Source organism: Lagopus leucura, unplaced genomic scaffold (assembly GCF_019238085.1).
Source record: "Lagopus leucura isolate 7727_CA_CO unplaced genomic scaffold, USGS_WTPT01 Super-Scaffold_100019, whole genome shotgun sequence".
Lineage (NCBI taxonomy): Eukaryota > Metazoa > Chordata > Aves > Galliformes > Phasianidae > Lagopus > Lagopus leucura.
In genome coordinates, this window is record NW_024962273.1 from 4,586,239 (window position 1) to 4,611,742 (window position 25,504).

Genomic DNA, 25,504 nt, shown 5'->3' on the forward strand with positions numbered 1-25,504 from the left:
CCTTGTACTACATCTTGTTTCCATATTGTTAGCAAGAGGTTTCTGATTACATATTACATGGATGGGCAGTGACCAAGGTACAGAGGAAGGGAGATGTGCCTGGTAGCAGTGGCCTGCAGGAGCAGGAGCCAGGGGATGGCTGTTGTGGCATCTGGAGATATCAGAAAATGGTAGAATGATAGAATGGCTTGGATTGGAAGGAGCCTCAAAGATTATCCAATTCCAACCTTCTGCTCTGGGTAGGGATTCCATCCAGCATCTCAGGCTGCCCGGGGCCCCATCCAACTCAACCATGGGCACCTTCAGGGATTGGGCACCTACACCACTCTGGACTGCAGTGGCAAGGTCTCACTACCCTCTGAATAAAGAATTTCCTTCTAACATCTAATCTGAATCTAATTTTTTCTTTTTTTTTTTAGCTTAAACCATTTCCCCTTGTCCTATCACTGTCTTCCTATGTAAAAAAATTGTCTCCCTCCCTCCGTTTATAAGCTCTCTATAAGCACTGAAATGCCACAATGAGGTCTCCTTGGAGCCTTCTTTTCTCCAGGATGAACACCCCCAGCTGCCTCCACAGGAGAGGTTCTTCAGGCCTCTGAGCATCTTCGTGTCCTTCTCTGGGCCCGCTCCAACAGCTCCAGGTCTTCCTCATGCTGGGGGCCCCAGACCTAGATGAAGTTCTGCGGGTGAGGCTTGCAGCTCCTCGCAGCCTCAGAGCCCACCCATAATGGGCACCTTTTAGCATGTGGGATGGTTCAATTAGCAAAGCAGTTCACAGGAGCTGCTGTTTTTCTATCCTTTAGGCAGCCGAACGCTTGGCTGTGAAGGTAGGGAGGTTTATCCCTCATTAAATTCTGCATTTTCTTCCTTAGCTCATTTAAATAACTTTGGATCTTGAAACTTATAGCTGAGCAGTACCTTTGGGAAGGTTGTAAAAATAGGTATCAAAACAGCTAGAGGCACACCATGGTGGTTTTTTTCCAAGACTTTTTAGCCAGACTTTCTTTTATGAATAAAGAAGCAGTTAATGACTTCTGAGGTGAAAATGAAACAAAATACAGCTCTGCTGAATGGAGTTTTAGAAGTTCTTTGTTTGCCAAGTGTATATGTCTGTACTGTGAGGTCTGCACTGGATAAAAAGAATTTTTAAGGAAACAGAAGGACAGAATTGGAAAACTTTAGCCAGGGGAAAAAATAACTGTTTTTCTTGCAAAAGTTCCTGATGTATTTTATATGTTCATAGACCATCTACAGAGAAATACCGTGTGATAAGAAACATTTATTGTATATGTAAAGAAGGATAAAGATTAAAGTTATAAGCTATTCCTGATATTTATTACTCTCAAATGTATCTCTCAACGTAGTTTTCTTGTAGAACTTTGTCAGTTGATGCTTTGAGGTTTTAGAATTGAAGTAGTCCATTTTGGGATTCATTGCCTAAGTACAGAAAATTAATTTCAAAATAAAATGAGACTGTATTTTACTCAACACTTCTGAATATTTGTCACACTTTCATACAATGTGTGCACTCTGCTAAGAGCAAAGCTCTTCAAATTTACAATGTAGACCTCAGAGAAAGGGTTCTTAACTTGCTTGTAAACACTGATTTACAATTTTTATCCTTTTCATATCATAATAATGATAAAAAATAACAACAAGCCAATCCACCAGCACTGGCATTTCTAAAAGTTTCCTTCCACAGAACAAGGACTGTTGGTGGCAGAGCAAAAAGGCTTTGTTTCTGATTTGTTATGACATCACTATTGATCTGTAATTTAGACAAGATCAGGAGGGGGAGAGAACATAAGACTTTCATCTTTTCTGCTACTCTATCTTAAACATAATTCAAAGGAAGATGCTTTCACTTTAGTCTAGAGGGATGAATCATAAAACTTTCCTGGATTAGAGTGCTATTTGCTTCTTATCTTTCCAATAAAATTGAAAAAAAGAAGAAAAAAAAAAAAAAGGGAAAAAAAAAACAAAAAACAACTCTGGAAAGAGAAACAGACATGACGTCCAGTTATTTGAAAAGCTGCTGCCAGCTCAATGCAACTCATATCTGTCCACTAACCTTCTAGGCTTTGTGCATTCTGTTTTGAGGCACTGACAAGCAGTTTTTGTGAGGAGGAAGAGAAGAAAACTTTTTTCACAAAATCGATCTTTATCTGAGCAGCCCTGAAATAGTCAGGTCACTTACCCTAGAGTGAAAAAGCATGATTAACCGATTCTGCCCATTCAATTATGTTGTGTATGGACTGCTTGAAAAAGAGAATTTTCAACTGAGTATCCTGGTTTCTGGATAAATTCTACTAGAGTACAGATCTGTTCTAACATTTAGTCATGGCTGCTAAGCAGTGTCATGAGTATTGGAGCCATGTTTGATTTATTACTTCTGCTCAGGAGTTTCAGTGCTAATTCTTTTTCAGAATTCTTTTATTTCTTAGACATTAATACTGAAATACAACCTTTCTCTGTAGTTCAGTGGTCCTTGTGGCAATTTCCAATGGGTAAGCTTAAAATAATGCAGGAAAGGATATGGTTCTCTATAACAGCCTCAGACAACTAAGCAACCATGCTGGCTCCTTAACTGCAAACAGTGCCTGATATCTGCTTCTTGAACGCCTTACAGATGGCAGACTGATGTAATATCTGGCTTAATTCAAAGCACAAAAGCAAAAATGGTAGTAAGGAATTTTTTACACCAATGCTGGATGAGAGGTGAATGATGGTATTTTGTGGGAAGAGAGCAGCAGATAGCAAGATACAGGCACAAACAGACCTTTTATATCAGCATCGAAACTCTCAGAATGATGGAGACAAAATCTCTTAGGCCTATTTGTCTTCTGATGGTTAGCAGTTCCGAAGAAAGGATGCAGTAGGGGCAAAGATTGACACACATGATGAACACTGTTGACTACAAAATAGATCTATTTGGGAAAAGGCAAATAAAATTTCTCATTAAAAACCCCACTGTCCTCTTTTCTGAGGAAAATAAAAGGATGGCTAGGGAGCTTCAGTTGCGTCTTACAATAGTTTGCAAAAGATTGCTTTACAAAGTTCAAATCATTAGAAATTTTCAAGTTTTCAGAATCTTGCATGGGTACAAATAGTGATAGTGAATGCAAGACAAGTACTGACAGTAAATTGGAAAAGTAGTAAATTACAGAAATGAGGTTTTGCAGATGTCATCATGAGATCACAGAATCACAGAATCACAGAATTGTGGGGGTTGGAAGGGACCTCCAGAGATCATTGAGTCCAACCCCCCTGTCAAAGCAGGTTCCCTACACCAGGTACACCAGATTTACTGAGAAAAGACGCTGCAAAGTATAGAACACATTATAGAATGAAAGACAGTAGGAAAGAATAATGAAATCTTGTTTAGAAAGAATGCATGCTGATCCATTATAGAATTGTCTTAGGTGACAAAGTAAGCAAAATATTAGCAAAAGAGATGTTTTAATAAAAACTCATTGTATCAAAGAACAGAATTTAAAGGTACTGCTGTTGATTTCAGTGAGACCAGTGAGCAGTGTGTTCAATAATGTCCCTTTTCTCTTTGATCAGACTTGCTGATGAAGCTTTATTTCTCAAATCCTTTTAGTTATGCTTTTTTTTTTTCTTTTTTTTCTGCATTTCTTTATCTGGAATTGCTTAGCGAAATTCTTAAAACTGTGTGAAATAGAATGTTGATCAAAAATATTAATTTGAATATTGATTTATTTTCTGAATGTAAGTAGATTGCTTTGGGCTGAGAGCTCATGGGGTGAGACTTGGCAGCTCAAAAAATTTTTCCACATGCTTGGCAACAGAAGTGTGAGTTTCTATGTTTCAGGGCTTTTCTTTTGTTCTTTTGTTTTCTTTTCTTTGTTTCTTTTTTTTTTCTTTTTTCTTTTTTTTTTTTCATTAATACAACTTCTAAAATTTTGTCAACTTAATGTTATTATTCATGTGAACATACTTCATTGCAAAATTAAACATCGCTGTTATTCCATTTAAACCTATTGCAAGCTTAAACCACATTTGGAGCATTACAAATCAAAGCTTCTAATGAAGGAGTGCTTCCCTTTAAAAAGAACAAAGAACAAAGTCAACCTGCAGGCAAATGGTTTTGATATAGACATCCCCATGATGATTCTACATCGACTGGGACTGTGTACCAATGGAAACATACTCCTCTAGATCTAGAAAAAAATGACAATCAATTTCATTAGTGAAACCACATATAACAAACTTCTCACCATACTGAGATTAATATTTTTTTTAATTAACACAGAGACATCATTTCACACCAGCCTGGGATTTTCTATCCAATAAAGCAATGAAAAATACGCCTAAAGTAAAACCAGCTGCTTTTGCATCCAATAGCACTCATAATGCAAAATTTATTTGCACTCAGTAACAATTGTTTCTCTCTAGGTGTAACAAGAAATTATTAACTTGAACAACTTGTCAAATCATGAACTTTTAGCATCATCTTAAATGAATATTTTGTATGTAAAATATATATTCTTCACAGTTTGGGTTTCCTTCGGTATTCATAGAATGTTCTGAGTATTTTCTTCCATTATAGGCAGATTTCCAGTCAAAGTGATTCAAGTGAGTGTGAAGTTGTTTCTTCATGCTTCCTGTTCATTTGTTTTTTTTTGTCACCTGAATGTTAACCCAATGGAAACTAGGTATTGTCAGTTCCCTCTTGCTGTTAGGATTTTCCACAGCGTAAGGCTTTCTCTCTTATGTTGCACAGTATTAGACCCGAGATGTACATGATGTAGCCAGGTTTCACTGATTTTTGTTGTTGTTTGGTTTTGTTGTTGTTGCTTTTTCGCTTTGCTTTGTAGAAGCATTCACTCAGTTTTTGTCTCTTTTTAAAGGTTCAGATACAAATGTCATTTACCATTCCACATGTACTCATAAATTCTTCAGGTTTTCATGGCCTCCATTCTATTAGAAATGTCAGTAAACTGGATACAAATAATTTGCATAAATGTATTTCTTTTTATGACTTATGCATGAAAAATGTTGCAATAATGCTGCACAGAATTAAACAGAAGCTGTGGGGCTAGAGTAATTAATTTTCTTTAATGATGTGAACTATTAGAACAGCAAGATAAAATATAGTAGTAATTTGAAATATATGATAGTTATGAAAACAAAAACAAAACCCATTTATTATCTCTTAAAACATGCAGGTAAGAACATGTAAAAATTTCATTCAAGCTCATAAGATAGATAACACTTAATATTTTCTCTGATTTGTTTTCAGAGCCTGCTGATAGACCTCCTCTTCTTCTGATTGCGAACTCTGAAACAATAGAGGTATTACATCTTAATGGAAGCAAAGTGTCTGCCAGAACTCCTATAAAAGGATCTTCTATTTTGACACTAGATTATAGCTACAGAGAGGACACTATCTGTTGGATTGAATCAAGGGATCTTGCAAGTCAGCTGAAATGTGCAAAGATAACAAAAGCTGGGAAGTTAACAGACGAGTGGATAATAAATGTTGTGCAGTATCTTCACAGTAAGTATTAGACAGTCATTTAGCAAAACAGTCATATTCATCTTTGTGAACAGCTGCAGGAGATCTCAAAAATATTTGAGGCTTGCTGCTGAAGACAGTCTTAAATGCCTGTAATACTTTTATGTATCTCACTCCAATGTATATGTGCATGAAAAGTTTTTTAAAAATGTGCATTTTTATAGTTTAAATAACATTTACATGTTACAAAATCAGGGCAGGGCAACAGAAGAAGAAGTATAAAGTGGTTTCTCATTGGCAAAATGGTGCTGCGTAGCACTTCTATGTGGTTTTCTACTACTGGATAATACTAATATTGAATGAATGAGAGACACATGCTTTTCAAATTGCTGCCAGGTATCAGAAGTATGTTAGTTCATGAAAATAGAATATTTCCTAACAGGCAGAAAATAAATTGCTGCCTTTTTGCAGTTGAGGAAAAAAAAAACAAACCCTCATAATGCTGAATTAGTTTTTAGCATTATAGCAAATAGCAGTCATTTTTTCTATTTGTGGACTGCTGTTATCTTTTGAAGGAGATGTTTGCGCACTTACACATTTTCATGTGAACAGATTGCAAAACAACATGCAGTGAAAAGAAGACCAAATTTCTTCATCTTTCAGATGAGAATGGTCCATGTGCTAGCTTATAAAGCACAGCACTGAGGAGTGTAATGATGCTGTTAACAGTAGGCTTACAAAAACTTAGGACAAGAAGCTCCACTCCTTTGCTTTGGACCTACGATTCTGAACATCTCTTTTTAAGTAGAGATAGATCTCAAAGAAGAACTCTGAACTGATTTCAAACTCTTGGACCATATTCAAGTCACAAATTTGATGTGGTATTCCAGAGATTGGGCTTGAGACTATCAAGATAGCTGCTATAAAATATGGTCATTTCTGCACAGTAAGAGAGTTTTGTTTGTTTGCTTGTTTTAACCACTTTTTTTAGTTGTCTATTTACTATATAGAAAATTTAATAGAAAAGAATGAAAAAGAATGTTGGTGGCCTGCCTGCAGCAGGGGGGTTGGACCTTGTTGATCCCTGGTGTTCCTTCCAACCCAAGCCATTCTATGATTCTATGAAAAAATTAGAACATGTTGTTTTGTTTGGTTTTGTTTTGCCTTGCAACTCACTGTGACTATATTTTTTTTTAGAGGACTCTCTTAATTTTGATGCAAAGTATAACTGTACTTGATCCTGTCTGCTTTCTATTTATTTTTTTTTTTTTGGATACTGTATTTTCATAGGGTTCTTCATATTCTAGATATCAAAATGCTCTAATGATCGTGGAATATTTGATTGTGCCTTTTAAATTCATTCTATTATTGATATTTTATTTTGTTTTCCTTTTACTAAGAACAATCAGATTAACGACAGTCCTTAGCAAAATTTGGTTTGTATTGAACTGTGTCTGTTCTGTCACATCTTCATCATCGAGGTGGATCCTAAAGCTGTTTTGTAGTTCTTCCACCAGTTTTCTCTTGCTTTTCTCAGTCTCTGTTCTCTGCGTATGAAGAGTCTTAATGATAAGTGTTTATAAATATCTGAAGGGAGTTGGGAGGCAAATGGATGAGGGCAGTCTCTTTTCAGTAGTGCATAGCAATAGATAAGGAGCAATGGCCTAAAACTTGAACATGGGAAGCTCCATAAAATGTGGAAGAACTTCTTTATGGTAAGGGTGATGGAATACTGGAACAGGCTGCCCAGAGAGGTTGCGGAGTCTGCTTCTCTGGAGATATTCAAGACCTGTCTGGACACCTACCTGTCTGACCTATCATAGGGTACTGTTTTAGCAGGCAGTTTGGACTTGATGATCTCTTGAGGTCCTTTCCAACTCCGTAAATCCTGTGATTCCGTAATTGCCAACCTCTGAGTTGTTTGGATCTGCAACAGCACGTCTGTTCCTGAGAATAACACCGTGTCATGAAATATATATGGAAATGGACACAGTGCCTGCAATTAATAAGCTAGTCATTATTTGTAGCGTTAGCACACATCAACCTGCGGACTCTTTCTTCTGAAACTTCAGTGTATTTGGTCTTGTTTAAATGAAGAATTGAAACTCCTATGGAAATGCATTACTTCCAAGAGTTCAATCAGAAGTTGTCTGTTACAGATTTTTTTTCCCTCTGTTGTGTAGAACAGAATTGTCCCTCTGGTTAATCTTTTCCCTTCCAGACATATATCTGGAGTTATTTTTGCAAGGAGTCTGGTGTTGCTATAGCTGTTATATATGTCTGCAGACATGTATAGGTCATTTTCTGGCTACTGCAAAACTGATTTTTAATCTTAAATTCTTCTTTTTCTCCCCTTCACCCTCTGTTACCCATCATACAACTTTTTCTATTTCTCTTCATTGTTTAGCACCTGGATCTGATGAGGCAAACAAATTCATTTTTTCCTCCTGGTGAAGAATTTCACCCTGTGCATTTTCAAGTGTAAGAGAAAGTATAAGCTGCTCTGGCAGCTCAAGACAAATAAATGGTTGTGCCCATGGAGTTATTCATAGAAAAATGGAAATTCTGGTTTTCATAGGAAAAAACCTTTTTTTATCATCCATCTGCAAAAACAATATTCCAAAATGTATTTAAAACAAAAGAAAGTGGGGGAAAAAAAAGAAAAAAATATTCTAGTAGTGTTAGTGAAATTCTGAATTTCTTTATGCTTGTCTTTTTTTTTTTTTCTTCTTTTTGTGTATAGAAGAAAACATGTTATCTGCATATGACACAAAAATTGGTGGAAAGGTCAGTTGTACAAAGTGATTGGGACTGCTTGAAGTGGGCTTTCTCAAAGTGCTTTTTTAGTGAAGGCAAGTAAGTCTTGTAGTTAGGAACAAAGAATACAGATCCTATTTTAAGATGAAAGACTACTTTTAGGAAAGCAAGGACTGTGAAAATGACTTCACAGAATCACAGAATCACAGAACTTCACTTTCAAGGCAGAGCATATTGTGCAAGCTCTAGTTAGTGAATATAAAGCTTTGGATTCACAAAATAAAAGAAATTATGGTTCTTTAGTATTTAGCATTCTCCTTCAAAAGGCAGTCCAAGATGATTTCATTTTGACACATAGGAGTCCCAGTTGAGTTCCTTTGAAAAGCAGTGCTAACTTGGTCTGCATCATCTGTACCTTGTTCTTCACAGCTTTAAATGTGGCAGAGAGAGGCTCTCCTGCACCCCGATTTCATTTGCTACAGCACAGGCAGTGTTGGCATTCCTTGTACCAAGTTCTAGAGCATAGGAAATATCGTCAAGTATTAGAGCGCTAGTTTCAGTCTTGTAAAAATTACTATAGCACTGACAAGGCTTTTTTCTTTTTTTTTTCTATCTTTCCATGGGCATGGTAATATCAGCACACACATTCTTGTCTTTGCCAGGACCAGGTGTTGGTTATTATTTTTTTTTAAACTTGTCTTATTGAAACCAGAAATTGTTGGAAGGTAAGCTGAAAATTTTCCTTTCAGGCAGATTTATATAAGTAGCATTGGAGCCAAATATGATTTCAGGGAAGACTCTCAGGTAAGGCAAGCTTATGCACACACCACCCATATAACGGGCATGCTCCCTGACACTTTATACTATCTCTTAACTCCCTTCCAGTTAGTATAGCAGGACTGCCAGGAACAATCATTTATGTAAAGTGCTACCTTGAGAACCAAAGCAGCAGAATGTCTTTTTAATGGAATGAAAGTGGAAAGTCTCTCACAGTTTTCTGTCTTTCCAACGCTGCAATGTGTGATCCCATACCAATGCTTATGTGTATTAGGATGGGGAAGCAACAAGAACAGAATTTTCTGGATGACAGAATCTCCTATGTCTTCATTTAAATAAGCATTTTTTACCTTCACTATAACAAGCGTCAAGCACCTTGTTCTCTCTCCAAACAAGCACCAGACAGCACAACCTGGGTTTTAGCCACTATTATGCAGAAAACTCACTTCTAGGATGCTGCTTCAGAGCATGATATTTTGTTTGGCTGGTGTTTGATTCAATCCAGTCCAGTTTGGTGTTTGATTCAGGCTTTCTTGGCATATGATATAAGCCCCACCCAGCAGATTCTTCTTGGCCCCATGAGTCCAAGCCAGAGCTGACTTCATGGCTCTCCCACTTTTTGGATGCAGCTACTGTAAAAACCATCAGACATACTATCTAACAGCATTTGGTGAATTTAACTTTCCGTTCCATATTTTTGGTCCCCCTAATCGTGCACTCACAGGCAAACAAATGCTTCCTCTTTCTTCCGAGTTTAGTGGGGAAAAAAAGCAAACACCAAACAGCTCCTTCAAAACAGAAGCATCTGAATAAGGATTAAAAGCATGAGGACAAGGAAGGCTTTTGATACTCTGTGTTATATTCTTCTATTTGTCTCTTTGGGTTTTTACATCATGCAGACACAAACATAGTCCCAAAGCTTCCCCTCCCAAGATCTAAAATATTTCCTAGTAGTAATTAACAACTACTGTGAGTGCCATTCAGAATACCTCCGGTCATTTAGGTTGGCATTTATGACATTTATCAATCTTATCAAAGGAAATGCTGAGTAGTGTTCAGAGCATCTGATACAAACCAGAACCAGAAAGAGTGTCCTAAAGAAATAACACAGCATACTTAGGAACCACCAGCAGATCTTACACTGGTGTTAGTGCAGTTCTGGGAAGAGTGGATAAATGCTACTTCTGAGATAACAATTTCTTTAGTTTGTCCAAAGACTTTTTTTGTTATATTTGGCAATATCTCACTGTAGACAAAGCCATTATTAAATACACAAAACTGAAATATTTTTCTTATCAGGTTCCTCTTTATTCAGATTGAATTTCCCATCTCCTTTTACTGCCTTGTGAGATGCTACCATTCTTTAAAGCTGACCTTCCTCTTTACTACTGTGGAAACATTATTTTTATTATTGGACTTTATTACCTTATTATTCATGTACTTTTACAGGTGACTTGCAAGGATTACCTGGTATGTGTTCTAGCTGTGCTGTGAAATTGTTGATCCTTAATGGGGAACCAGGTTTGTGTCCCATCTAAGGCTATTATATACAATTCATCACTGACATATGTGTAAGATTAGATCTTTCATCAGACTTCACTCATGACTTCCTGAATGCCATTTGTTTTCATGTTTACTTTAATTTCTTTGTTCTTTTAGGCTTTCCCCTGCAAGTGCAAATCTTTAGTAGGAGCTAAAAACCTTTTACTCTGAGATCATATATGGGAAATTCTGTCTGTACTTCAGGGGCTCTGAGGAAATGAGTCAGAGCATAATTAGGGTCATCTTGATGGACAGTAACATAGTCTAGAAGTCTCTGCTGCTGATATTTTTTTGGCTGAATTCATCCTTCATTTTAGTAGACTGGGACTCAGAAAACTTTTGATCCAGTTTGTGATACAGCTTTGTTAGTGCTGTATGGTCTTTACTTAATGCAGGCAACAGTGCTGTCTAATAACTGTCCTCCATGTACTGTTATTTTTCATCCTGTAATATAAGACTCCCTTAGAGACTCAAGCTTTTGGAACTTCCTTTTATCACTCTGCTGCTCTCTTTAAATCCTAGCTAATCTTTTCTGATTATTGGCTACACATAGCCTTTTTGATGATAATCATGTTTACTAGAAGAATAAGGGTAGTTCACATCTTTTGCTGAATGCATTCATTCAGCCTTTCTCAGGCAGGCTCAGAGATTGCCTGAAGACTCTGGGATTTGTGTTCCAACATGAACCATCAGCTGGATGTCTTCCACTGATCACAGCAGGTATTGCAAATCCGTGTCTTTTCCTATTAATAGTATTCATATATTGAAGTGTCTGTCTCAGTGCTTGATGGTTTGCACAAAAGTTAGGTGAAAATCTTTGATATCAGAGATCCTAAGAGGGTCATGCATATATTACAAGTTTCTAAATGCTAGCTGTGAAGCATCAGTCTGCTTTTGGTGCTTTTTGGATACAGTCCATTCAGTTTGACTTGAGGATTTATGCTATTGGATTGAATAGTGTGCCTGTAACATTGTATTATGCATTTTTGAGGCAATATCTTCTTCAAAGCAGATGTGCTGAATTTGTAGGATTTCCCTCCAATATTAGGTTACCTGCACTTAACCTCTTTTGAAATAAGAGCTATTTATTAACTGCTTGTTAATTGCCAAAAATAGATTTTTTTTGGTCATTCAGTCAGATATAATACTACTATTTCTTCAACCTTTGTTACTTAGCCAACTTCCACAATTGATCTTCTATTGATATCATTCAAAGCCTTGCCTCTGTTCTTATCTAAGCTTGCATGATGTCTTTTTATCTTTTGTGTGCTTTTCAGTAGTAATGCTCTGGGCAGCTAATTCTTATCTCAATGGTATTTCTCAGTACAAATTTTTGATTGCAATATATTTTTCTCTAAACTCCTGGACTTTGCCTCAGATAGTGTACCAAATATTGTCTCCGCAAAGCCTGCATCTCTTAATCTCCTTGTTCTCAGTTCTACATTGTCAGATTCCCTTTTTCCCAATCACCAACCTGCTAGCTGACCATTTCCATCTTAGTACCATTACTGTCCTAACAGTCTGACACAACTGCATTTTGTTTCTCTTCCTTACATACCAACCCAGCCTTGACAGCAAAGTCAGACAGCAAGCTGGAAATTTCCCATTGAAGTATTTCATATATAAAAAGGGACAGTCAAAATATCAGTAATCATGTATGTTTATCAAACATACTGCTGATGAACTCTGTTAAATAGAGTGATTATAATACTTGTAAAACAGTAACATTTTGTACTTTATTAACACTTTTCAGAAATATGAAATTAAGTAATGCGTGTCTTATGTGATTAAACACACTTACACACATGCCTTCAACATCTGTGCGCACCCTGCTGGCTTCATTTTGGCTTTTTACATGGCAGTCAATGGTAGTATTCTTTGTAATACCATTTTCACAACAAATAAATTTGTTCTGCTTCTGCAAATTCACTGTGGACTTCAGTAATGGGCAAATATTCAGGGAGATGCAGACATTTGCATAGCACAGCCTTCTCAGTGATCAGGAAAAATGTTCCCTTCTGCCTTTCTTCTAAGGAAGGAGGAGACATGCACGAGACATATTTGTAGCCTTGAAATTTCAGCAGAGTTGGTTATGAAATCAAGGATTTAAGTGTATGCTCTCAGAAGCTATCTTCAATGGCAGTAAAGATCTAATTAACAACATGGTATTAAATACCATCCACTAATTATACATGCATGAAATTTGTTTGTCTTCTACTGGCACTCTATTTTATTTATAAATTTCATGTATTTAATGAGGTGGCTTTTCTTGCTAAGTGGAAATATTTCTTTGTAATTCCACGTCACACAGGATGCTAATCAAGTTACTTCAATTGGACTAATTGACAGTAAATTTGTTACATACTTCCAGATAATAGCTTATTAATTAATTAATGCAAATAGTTCATTCAGACTTCATTCTCCTCCTAAATAAATAAATAAATAAATAAATTAAACCAAACAACAAAACAACTGAAATCAGCTAAAAAATCAAGAGTTCAAGAATCTTTTATTTTTACCTAATACGCTTTGGATTATGTCATTAAAGTTGGTCTTTCACTCACCTTAAGACTCATATCTGAGACACAGATCACAGAAGTCAAGTTGTGACAACATTACAATAAAATTTAAAAATGACTTCTTTTAACCTTTTTTGTCTTTATAGTAAAGAATAGGGCATAATCATATTGATTTGCAACTCAAACTTTGATCTAATGTCTTGAACTATTACAGGGCAAAGGTAAATAATGACCAAGCTTTTCATAAGTGAATGACAAATGAATCCAAGTAGAAGTGAAATGAGAAGCTATACCTCTCCAGTGTATTAGTCTGCTTTCAAAGCTCACCTGGACCTTTTTGTGTTTATTGTAATTTAGGACGAAGAGGCACAAAGTACTTTACATAACACTTTATCAAGGGATCTTAAAGAAAAGGGAATTTCATGTTTGCAAATTTGAGAAAATTGTGATTGTTATTTGCACTGTAGTGGAAGTGGCAAATTAAACACACCCTCTGATTTGGTGGTGTAATATTTGTTGGGGTTTTTTTCCCCCAGTTTTTAACTTTGAGTGACAGAACAAAAGCCTCACTCAAAAAGTATTATCTCCAGTTCATGGAAATGTTTTTGTCTTCTCAGTCCACAGAATTTAGGTTGTGGATTTTTACTTAGAACAAAGCCTATTTGATTCAAATATTTCTTTTGACTTCAGCTCCACAGTAGAACCTGAAGTGAAAAAAGCCTATGAATCATGTCAGTATTATTAAATATATCAAATGGAAGAACAAAACTTATGCTTCTCAGTATTTGACAGTTACCTTGAATAAAGCAACATTTTGGTTTTGCTTTACAACTTTTGCTTGTGGCTTTAGTGAAGTACTTATTCTAAAACTGAAAAGTTGCATGCCAGAGATCTTTTAAGCATAAGAAATCACTTTTTCTAAAACCAACCCTAAGCTATATAAATGTCTTAGTTCTTGAAAAAAATGTCCTCTAATCATTGTAACAAATTCAGGGAGAAGAGAGGACGCAATATGCAGAAGGGTTGGTTTGTTTGCACAAAGCTGAAGCCCTACATTTTATCAACATGTCAGAAACCAGCTGCTGTTTGATATGTTGAGTTAGGCATTCACTGTAACACTTCTTGAATTGATGATAAAGTTCCAATAGTCTTTGCATGTGTAATTGCACAGAATATATCACACCATGTAAGCAAATTAATGAGCTGATGGTGGAGTTGTTGGGATACCTTTTGAAATTGGCAGTTCCAGAGACTCCATTTTTTGCCATTTTTTTGGACTTGCTTGCATTATGTACATTGATAATTCGCTTAACTACACGAATCCATTAATTTTATTACAAGGATGTGGATTTGTTTGTGTTTTTTTTGTTTGTTTGTTTTTTGTTTTTTGGTGGGTTTTTTTTGTACTTATCTGTGTAAGGAGGAAAATATGATGTATTTGTAAAGATAAGCACTACTTCTCTTCCTGTTTGAAATATCCTGAAAATAGTACATATCTTCATTTTAAAACTCTTTCAAGGATTTAATGGTTAGTCACTAAGTCTGTTCAACTGGTTTTAAAATTCAGATTTTGTTTCATAACTATTGCATTAACTCCAGAAATGATCCTTTGGGGAAAAGAAGACCCAAGTAAGATGAAGAAGTGGGAAAATATAACATTTTATAAAAGTCTATGAATGCATTGTCATCTGTGTTATATATCTTTAAAAATAATCGGCCAGTATTTGGATTTCTTTTCCTTCTACAAACCCTTAATTGGACAGACATTCCTTCATAGAGTAGACGGAGCAAAAAATGATTTGAGAAAAGCTATCCTGAAAATAATTACAGTGTGCATCTATGCAAACTGTCAAACATCTGGAGAGCTGTGCAGCAGACAGAGCTGCTCGTGCCCTTCTGCTCCATTCCTAAGCACAGACTGCATCCACACATGGTATCTTGCTGCAGTTTTAGAAGAGGCAAAAGATATAAGTGCAAGGAAGACAAGAGTACCTTGTAGAGGAAACCTGGACAGGGATGCAATGCATGTCTCTCTTCTTTATTTCTCTGAAAGTGTTAGGACAAATTCTTTTTATTGTTTACAGGAAAGGAATGGTTTAGATTAGATGTCAGAGGGAAGTTCTTCAAAGAGAGAATGATGAAATGTTGGAATAGGCTGCCTAGGCAGGTTGTGGATGCCCCATCCCTGGAAATGTTCAAGACCAGGTTGGATGGGGCTCTGGGCAGCCTGGTCTAGTATTAGATCTGGAGGTTGGTGGCCCTGTATGTGGCAGGGGGGTTGGAACTTGATGACCCTTTGGGTCCCTTCCAATCCAAGCCAGTCTATGATTTCATGATTTCATGAAGGAGGAGAGATTTAGGAAGAAGGGCAATATGCTGGTAGTCATGAGTCTGTTATTTTTCCTGAGACTTTCTGAGTGATATTTATGAAATAATCTCATATTTTCCCCTCTATCTGTAACATGAGAATGACAGTGTTTCTATATGGTGTAGAGATGCTGTGAGGCTTAAAAAGAAGAATGCACAAGGTAAAAGTAGTTAGCACAACGCACACAAAGCTTCTGTAGTTGAGAAGAGATAGGATTATGGCCCCATATATTTCTGAATGGCTTATAAAATGTTCTGGAAGGGTCTGGGAGTCTTCTGAAAGCACAGTTGTGCAAATCTAACAGCACTTAGTGTGAGCCATGTTACTGGAAACAGCAGATGTCTGAGTAGGTTGGGATACATTTGTATGGGAAACTATTTTGGTATTTGCTTTTAAGATAATGGTGAGGTAGTCCAATACCTGGATTCCCACCACTATCATAATGATGATGATAGAAATAAAGGAACAAGAAGCAACATCCTGATGTCCTGTTGAAAATGTATGAAAATAGAAAAAAAATAATAATCTGTAAGTCTGAAACTGTGTTTTATTTTTATTTTTTGCATTGCATGAAATAGGTTAGTAAAAAGGTTTTTTTTTTTTTTTTTTACTGGAAGTCAGTCTGTATTTTATGTCTGGACAATTAGGTGATGTTGGTCAAGTCAAATATAACAGTTTTCTTCTCAAAGACAATTATTTTGATAAATGGGTGGAAAAAAAAAAAAAAGAAAGGGACTAATAGGACGAAAGGGAAGATAATGGTTGCGTGAGTGTGTATCTGTTACAGACAGCTGGCAGTCAACATTCAAAGACACGAAGGGCTTTATTTGCTTGTTTTCTTCAAGCTGTAACACCAAGCATGTGACATCACTGAGTGCTTTGCAGTGGCTTTGAATGTTTTGCAGAAGTACAAGCATGCTGAAGGTGCCAGGCAGTGACAGTGTTCCCTCTGCACTGCGGTAAGAGTTACCCATGGATATGATGTTCCTTTTTGAATAACTTCATTTCTAGAGGCAGCGAAAAAGATGAAGTAAGCAGCTTAATAAGAAACAGTTTCTTTTTCTTTCCTTTCCAACTCTGAAAAAAGAAGTCATCTCGTTTAGGAAAGTACAAGATATAACTTTGTTCCAGAGATACTGTGTGGCACTGTGGGGTCTCATATTGTTCCAGAGATACTGTGTGGCACTGTGGGGTCTCATAATGTATTTGCTAAGTGTTCAAGTCATATTTTTAAAAAACTAAAGATATTTAAAGTTTTTTACACTATTCTTTTAAGTCACAATTCTCAAGCTGGTTTTAAATTGTTCTCAGTATGCAGATTTTAATTTTTAATTTTACTATAAGCACATTTTTAAAAGATTTATTTTAGAGAAAAATTCTGTTTGAAAACATAATTTATTCTCCTCTTCTCCTAGTGTGTTTGAGATGAAGATAAAGACTTCTGTGTCCAATAAGAATATTTCTTGTATATGTCAGAATGAAATAATCGATGGTCAGTGTTACCTTATGATCAAAATAAAATTGAATGCAATAATGCCCTTTGGTGAAAGGGAACAGATTGATTTATAGAAGTGGGTCATATCATGAACTGTTTAGTCATATTGACTACACTATACATTGCTAAATGCAACAATATTGGGCTGAATATGAAATTATCCTACAAAATTGTGATCTACATTTTACCTGCATGACACTACAGCATACTCCAGGTCCTCTGAACCAGTGTCATCTGATAAATGTCACCTTCTACAAGACGTGCAATTTGGGTTTCCTTCCTTTCCCAACCTTTTGTTTAAGAGCTGACTCAGTTCATTTACTTCTATATTATCCTCCAAAAAGTGCTCCTTATAGCATCATTGTCCACTTCTGGGATTAAACTGCTCACATTCTTTCTGGAAGTCATTTTCCTTGAATACTTAGTATTGCAAAAGTAACTATATATATATTTGACACGTCTTTAAAATTGAAATACTCAAGCACCTAGCATCTTTATGGGAAGATGATAAAGTGACCTTATTTTTGTCAAAGGATGGTTTATGAAGTTCTTAATGAATGCGGCAGTCACGAAAGGTGGAAGGTTGTACACTTCTGTCTTTGATAGAGGTGGTTAAAAGAGAAGAGTATCAGGCCTAATGTAGCCACAACAGTTTGCTTAATCCACGTGTTTGATGGCATGCCTACTGCAGCTGAATTATGCTTTAATTTTAACAGTGAATGACTTAACAGCTTTGAAGTAAATAACTGGGTTTGATTTACAGTCTCAGTAGATTTATAAGAAGCTTTTCAATGTGCAGTTAAAAAAAAAAAAACTGTTATAGCTATGTACCTCTATAAATCTGTCTTTATTGTTCAGCATGTATGCAGTCTATTGGGACCCCATTACAAGTTTACAATCATTTGGCAATCTGTTTGAAACTCAGTAATGCAGAAATTAGAAAAGTTACGTTTTTGACTATTCTTACTTGCTTCTTACATGAGATTGGCAGAAGAATATTCCCTCGTTATAAAAATCTAAATCCCTAGGATTAAAAAACAGGGCCATTCATATTGACATTCTTTCATTGTTTCACAGTTCTGCTTTGCACATTTGCCCCTACTGGCATCACAGCCAAATTTCTGACTCAAGACCCAAAAAGAGAAAAATTTCACTTATTTTACTCACTCCAGAAACATGATGCGTTGTGACAGAGAATCATAACGTGAGTGAAAGAAGAAATATGCTAAAAACTTTAGGAGCAGATTTTGCTACTCTACTGTAAAAACCCTGGCAAAGGTTCATAACCCAAGCATGTCTGGGATCCACCATAAGCGCATTTCCTCCAAATGCTCTGTAAACAGAGATTTGTTAGAAAATAAAGGGCTGATTTTTGCTGTTATTCTGTAGATTGCAGGGTTCCCAATGGAAGAAACAGACTTATCATTCAATGCGCATTTCTCCTTCCATGCACCATCTCAACCCATGTACTAACATGGGTTAGTCTTAACTACTGCTTGGCCCAACTTCCACCTGTGGGACTAGGCCTCCCAGCAGCGTCAGAAACTAAGCTACCAAAAAAAAAAAAAAACCCACCCTGAAAGAATTTAGCTTCTGTATAAGTAAAAGCAGTAAGCAACAGGACTATTGCAAGACAAGTTGGAGGTAGAAGAGGGCCACCAGGTGGGCTTTTTTATTTGTGTTTTTACTTAATAGCAAATATATGTGCTGTGCCACAGTAGCCTGTAGATCTGGCTTGCTTGAGAGTATCTTGTCATCAGTTAGAGAGGATGTCTTACAAGTGAGAACTAACAGTGATCTCTTTTTTGAGCACATTGTGCCACAGTCTTTATAGAGTCCTTTGCAATGAATCTGCTCCAAAATGGTGTGAAGTTACTGGAGCTAGACCTTCTCCTCTTGAGAAGTGGACTGCATCCAGAAGAATGATAAAAAATACAATATTAAACATTTTAATTTTGATTATAAACCTAAGCATGTTCTCTTCCATATCTAGTAAGAATGCTTGAGTCTCCAAGTGACTGGAGAGATGGCATCTCTGAGAGACTAGATCAATTCATGTGCCATCAGGATGCTTTTATTAAGTATTCATAATATTTAGAATAGGATCATAGTTTTTAAAAGTCTTCAGTTTGGGGAAACTGCTATTGTCTAAATGTTCACATTTATAGGTTTTAAAGCATTATATTCTAATATCCTCTAGGGTTAGAAGAATACCAACTGTATTTTTGACAGTAACCCAATTTATTGAAATTTTATGTTATCCAGCAAACAAGAGAAAAAGCTTTCTTCTCTTCTAAATATCTTGTAGTCTGGATGCTTTAAAGTGCTTATTTAAATTTAATATGTTTTAGATTTTGCATTACACTCCTTACAAGCACAATCTGATTTTTTAAAAGGAATTAGATATTTGAGGATGAGCCATTTGGAAAAGTTAGATGGGTATCTTTCATTACATTTTTCATTTTTAAACATATGCAGTAATCACTCAGGACTCGTCTGTTTAAAGTTTAGACACCAACGTTGTCTGATTTATTGAATAATGACATTTTTAATAAAAAATATATTTTGTAAATGGCATTGCAGACACAATTATGGCCAGTTGCTATCAGTAGGAGAGGCACAGATAAATCTATCTATGCCAGTTCTAACTTTACCTAACCTTGTTACTACAAGGCTGTCTGGGCTGCTAATTAAGAATATAACTCTCAGAAAAGAGGTAGAGCAGAAGCAGATTTCACAGCCTGTCGTTTAAGCATGTTTTAACTACTGTTTACCTGGTCACATTATTAGTGGCTGTTTAAGTAAAAGAAAGACTTGCCACTGTTGGTCTCATTACACAAAACTTGACAAAAAAAGCCTGTCTTCGAGCTGCTTTCTGTTGCTCTTTGGAACAAAATTTTTTAGTTGTGTTGTAAATATGTAATTTTATCTTTTCTTTTTCTTTTCTCTAAACAGGGAGTAAATTATATGGAATATGCCTGGCACTTTTATCGTTTGCTTACCTTATACAATTCACAGAGCCTTGCTGTAAAATATCTCAGATTTCAGTTAAAAAAAAAAAAAAAAGTAAAAATAAAATAAAAATAAAATGCAAAGGTTTTTTTAGTTGTGGAGAAGTTAAATGCATGTAATTTGAGAAAAAAATAAAATACACTTTGAAGATTCAGGAACCATAAGGAACAGACAAAATCTCTCAAATACGTTGTCCTAATTTTTAATTACTTTCATGTTACTTAATTTCTCATGGAGTCTGATTCCAGATTAATATTTTTTTTTTCCTGTTTTTCCTATCTTGACTTTAGCAGAAAGCAGGGGATGTTGCTGTAGTTGAAATACAGGAAAGCTAACTCTGAAGTCCTGCTATTTGATGAAAACTAGCCCCAGAGGCAAACAGTTCATGACACAACAGGCTGTACAGAAGGCAGGTGTGAAAATGCCTGTGAGACATGAAGAGCCTTTGGTGGATAGGGGACTGAAGGTGACTCCTCTGACAATAAGGCATTTGAGCAGCACCAACCTGGTTCTCCTGCACTGCATGGCTGTCAGGGACCACGCTGACATCTTCCATGTTGTAGGATGCTCACCTGAGGAGTATTTAAGCTCCTGAAGGTTTGATTGGAGCAATCCTTTCTCACTTCTCAGAAGCATTTATTCCCCTAGCATATGGCCAACCATCCAAAAAACTTGCACAGCTTTCAAAATTCCCGTTTGTTGAGTCAGTTCTAGTAGACTAAATTAAACTAGTGGCTCCTAACAGGCTTGCCTACCTGTGACAGCACTGAGCTGCTCCTTACAGTGAGGAAAGATGCCTGTAACATAAACACTTGATGCTTTGATGCAGTAGGAGCATAAGTTACTCCCCTCCCCTACCCTCCCCTCACCTGAGGTTTCCATACTGTGTCTGTGGGGGTCATTGCTACCTTACTGATGGCAGAACCACAACTTCAAACCACTTCCCCATCACATCAGTTGTCAATGAATTGTTGCTCATTGAGTCTTAAATGGATTTCCAAGATCTTTAGGGAGTTCCCATTATGCTCATGTTCAGAACAAGGAAAAATTTAGGCACGTAACACAGTGGAAGCATTTGCACTTGAAATAGAGAGGTCATCTGTCTTTTTAATTATTAACCAGAAATTTATGTGCGACACACTGGGAATTTTTAGTTTTAATTATATTTCCTCCAGAATAATTCCTCTGTTGGCTTGGAGGTTTCTACACAGACTCCAGCTATTTCCAGATCCCCATGTCATTTGCTTAGATCATTTCTTGCATTAAAAGTAAGAAAGTTTTACTGAAATGCACATAGAGAGAAAACATTCTAATTTTTCTATTTCAGGTTTTTCTTGCAGGTTTGTGGGTAACAAAGTCTGCTAGATTATTTATGTTAATGAACAGTGCTTGTGTTGAATCCTTGATTACAGCAGTAGGACAAACAGAAGAATATGGAACTGTTATTCTCTTTTTGTTTACTGAAATTGTGTTGCGCAAATCCCCGTTTGAAATTAAAATGTGAGCTTTCCATGATACATATTAGAAATTCAAAATGAAAGTAGACAATCATTCAACACAGTTCTGATTTTCATAAACTGCATTTCGGTCCTAAGACACATATTTCTAGTTCCTTTTGAAAATATAGCCATTCTCATAGGAAATCACTATTTCTTTCAAATTATGGTAATAGTAGTGTGTTTCAAAAAAGAAGAAGTTTTACTAGTGCCCGCTCTCAACACAACGTCGTTAACTAGGCTAAGATTTAGATGACATGACATCTTAGTGTTTCTTTCTGAAGTCCTGAAGAGGAAATTCTGGTTTTTAGAAAGCACTAAAGGAAACTTGTCCACATTTGGCAGAAATACTCCATGGAAGCTGCGACTAAAATAGGGAAAAAGCCTAAAAGTTATATACAAGGTTACTCAAACTAAATGTATGTGTTTTCAGGAGGAAGCATTTCTTTTTAGAGAATTCCAAAACTGTGTGAATAAAAGAAAAAATGAATAATTACTTTAAAAATTTGAGCAGACTAGCTATCTGCACATACTGGGTTTTAATATATGAATCCAGAAACAAGCATGAAATAAATTCAGTGACATCTTGAGCACATAACTATATATTTTAAAAGTCTCCAGTGCAACCAAAACCTTATCTCTATGGTATATAGTGTATTCGACTTGTGTGGGAGCCATTCAAAGCAGTTTAATGCATAGCTGCAACTGAAACCATAGATATTAAAAGTTTGATTCATAAAAGCTGCCAGATGAGTGAATTTCTCATGTGGGATATGATTTCACAGCAGAGTATATTTGGACAATTCTTTTTAAACTTCTCTTGTGAGCAATTGGATGTGTCCTAAGTACAGAAGAGCTGATGGTATAAAAAAGACGAAACCTAAAACACAACAGTGGAATTTAAAATACACAATATATTTGTGTTAGATTGACCGTTAAATGAAAATTCGACCGTGCTTTGAATGTCTAAGTTAATTACTACATTTCACTGAGCAGCAGAATATTTATTGTTGGGAGATATGTTCTTTGCATAGAGAGAGGCCTCCTCCATTTCATGCTGTAGGCTTCTGGAGAAAAATACAAATTACTATGCTTCTTTTTCTGGAAGCTGTGACCTAGCATAGCATACTTTGTAATGAGCAGCTTTAGAAGGAATGCATTTGGAATGAGCTCGCATCTTGCAAATAGCCTGTGCTGCTGGTACTATGCTCTTCTCAAATATAACCTGCTGGGGAAGGGAAAGCAGAAAAATAGGAGTTAAGAGCAACAAATGGTTTTTGAAGTCTCTGACATAGAGGTTATTCTGTTAAATTGCTTCTGGATGCCTCACTTTTCCTGGACTGTTGAGCAACCTCTGTTCCAACTATTGGATGCAAATCATTGTCCCTAGTATGACCTCCAATTAATTTCCTTGTGTACCATAAACACCTGCTTAATGTCATTTATTTTTAATGACATGTTAATGAATATCTGAAAAAAATGAAGCCTGCATTTTAAAGGTGTAAAAATATTCACATTATCTGTTATGTTAACAGATATAACAAGCTGCATGTATCATGCCTTTCAAGTATGTATGAAACTTGGGTAAAACTAGATAAAAAAAGAAATGAGTATCCTTTTCCAGCAGGTTCTTTCTCTGCTTCCCAAAGCGTAGCAGTCTTCCAGAACTCACATTGCAGGAGTTTAATTACTAATTTCATGTGTATAAACATTTCATTTTTTGTAACTGACATTTTCCAAATCCAAGTTCTGAAATTGGAAAGTGGAAACTGCGTAAACTCTTACTGACTTCCAGAGGGACTACATGTTTTCTGACATCTTTTAAATGATTTCACAAGGAAAAAGAAAAATGTTTTCCTTCCTATTGTATGAAATATTTTTTAGTGTTTCTGTATATCTCATGGCATACCTGACATTGGCCTGCTCGGGAGGTTGGATCCTGGACTAAATGGACCATTCCTTTATTGTGGCTCAGCATGTCTTCATAATAGGAGCTATCAGAAGGGGAGAGGCATAATATTCACTTTGAATTAAAAGAAAAATGAATAGCAGAAGGGGAGAAATCTGAAATAGAAGAGACAGCAATGAACTGTGTAATGGGATGGCTGAGATGCAATACAGCTGGTGCCTTCCTGATACTTTATTGAGCAAATCTTATGTTGTCTGCACTTTGAAGGACATTGCATGGGCCTCCACGTGTAGTTTAAGTATTTAGGAAATACATAACTCATAAAACCTTGGTTATTGCCAAAAACTTAATGACTGGAATTTCTTTTTCAGTCAGGTTCACTTTATATTCTCTAATAGAGGATGCATGTGATAGCAGTGATGGTTTCTTGTTCGAGTAGAGGAATAAACTAAAAAAACACATGAAGAATAATAGAAATGCAAAAAACTGAAAGTATGGAAAAAAAACACATGAAGATTGTTCAGAACAAGAAAAAATAAATGTTGAGAGTGAATTCATTGCACACACATCTACTATTGCATAGGGCGGTTTAGTTATGAATAACTACACAAAAGATTTTGAGATTCATAAGTAGTTACAGTCAGTTTCTACTTGCCTTTACATGTATCTAATAACCTTTTTATAGTCCATTTCCAGTCCTTCTCTCACAGCTGCACCAACACTCAGTGATGTTGCTTTTGAATATATCATTAAAAGTGCCAGAGACAAAAATTAAAATATTTAGTAGAACTACACACAGATATGCACCTTTCTTATCCTTGAAGTTGCAATGAGACTTTTGTACTTGAAAAGGAAAACTCTCTCCCACAAGCACTCACCCATAGGGAGCTGAATTCTTTACTGTATGCCATATACATTCTCATTGTAAAAACAGTTTGAGCTCTTTAGTAGAGCATTTGTTTGGTGAAGCAGTTATTGGCTCAGTTATGTGTATTACATTTGCAGTTCTGAGCTTTTTTTTTTCTCCTTTCTCTTTTTTTTAATTTTTTTATTTTTATTTATTTATTTATTTATTTATTCATTTATTTTTGGCAGATGTGCAGCAAATAGCAATTGACTGGATCACTGGAAATTTTTACTTTCTGGATCATGTCAGTGATAGGATCTTCGTTTGCAACCAGAATGGAACGGTGTGCATTACACTCATTGAGCTGGACCTCAGTAACCCTAAGGCCATAGCTGTTGATCCAACATCAGGGTAAGATTATTTATTTGCATTGGGAAATGTTGATTTTATATGAAGTATGCTTGTCTGTGACTGCACACAACGTATCTCCTTCTTTCTTTCTTTCTTTCTTTCTTTTTTTTTTTTTCTGCATTCCTGAGTTACTTCTATAGTTGCTGTAATAAAATCTGTAACACAATTGCAGCAAGTAGTTAACAATATTAATAGCAATGTGTGCCTTGTAACTTTTCAAAATGGAATTGGAAAACCAATTTTATTCCTACTAGTCATGAGATTTTTTTTTCTTTCTGTTATACGTAACTGGAGTATATGGAAAAAGAATGTTTTATACTGTGTTCCCTTAGCTGTAGGAATATGAGGACTGGCTCTAGCAAGTTTAATTAGATTAAAGAAGAAGTAGGAGTTTTTTTAATCTGCTTCAGAGGGTCGACTACAATGATAAAAGCACATGGTATTTGCTTTTTCTCTTCCATAGTTACGTTCAGCACCACGTGGGAATAAAGCCTTGCTCAAAATGCAGGGCACTAAAAATCTTCTGTTCCTAACAGCCACCAGCTGGGAAAAAACTTTAAGCAAATGATGAAGTAAAAGCGCAGCTAAATAGGAATGATCAAGTTAATTTAAAAACTGTAAATTTCAGTAAAGATTTTGGAAAAAGGGATTTTATTTTGGTTTTATTAGTCCGTAAGCAGTTAAAGCTGAAATGCCTGGTGGAACACATCCTAAACTGCCATAAGCCCCTTCTCAATAAATACAAAAATATTTACTGTAGAACAGCTTGTCATCCATATGTGGACTTTTGTCACTCTTTGTTTAAAGCCTGATTGAATATTAAGATGCATGATCACCATGACTTTAATTCTGACAAGAACAGCTTGCATTTAAAGTTTACAAAGAAGTT

The 25,504-nt window shown here is 36.0% G+C and overlaps 1 protein-coding gene across 1 annotated transcript in view; it reads left to right on the forward strand.

The window, feature by feature from the left end:
• The window catches only part of LRP1B (LDL receptor related protein 1B), a 590,048-nt gene that overhangs the window by 319,925 nt on the left and 244,619 nt on the right, over positions 1–25,504 (forward strand). The window contains exons 7-8 of the mRNA XM_042877971.1: positions 5,267–5,524; positions 24,453–24,615. Coding sequence (XP_042733905.1) covers positions 5,267–5,524; positions 24,453–24,615 — 421 coding nt within the window. The remainder of the gene's footprint in view (positions 1–5,266; positions 5,525–24,452; positions 24,616–25,504) is intronic.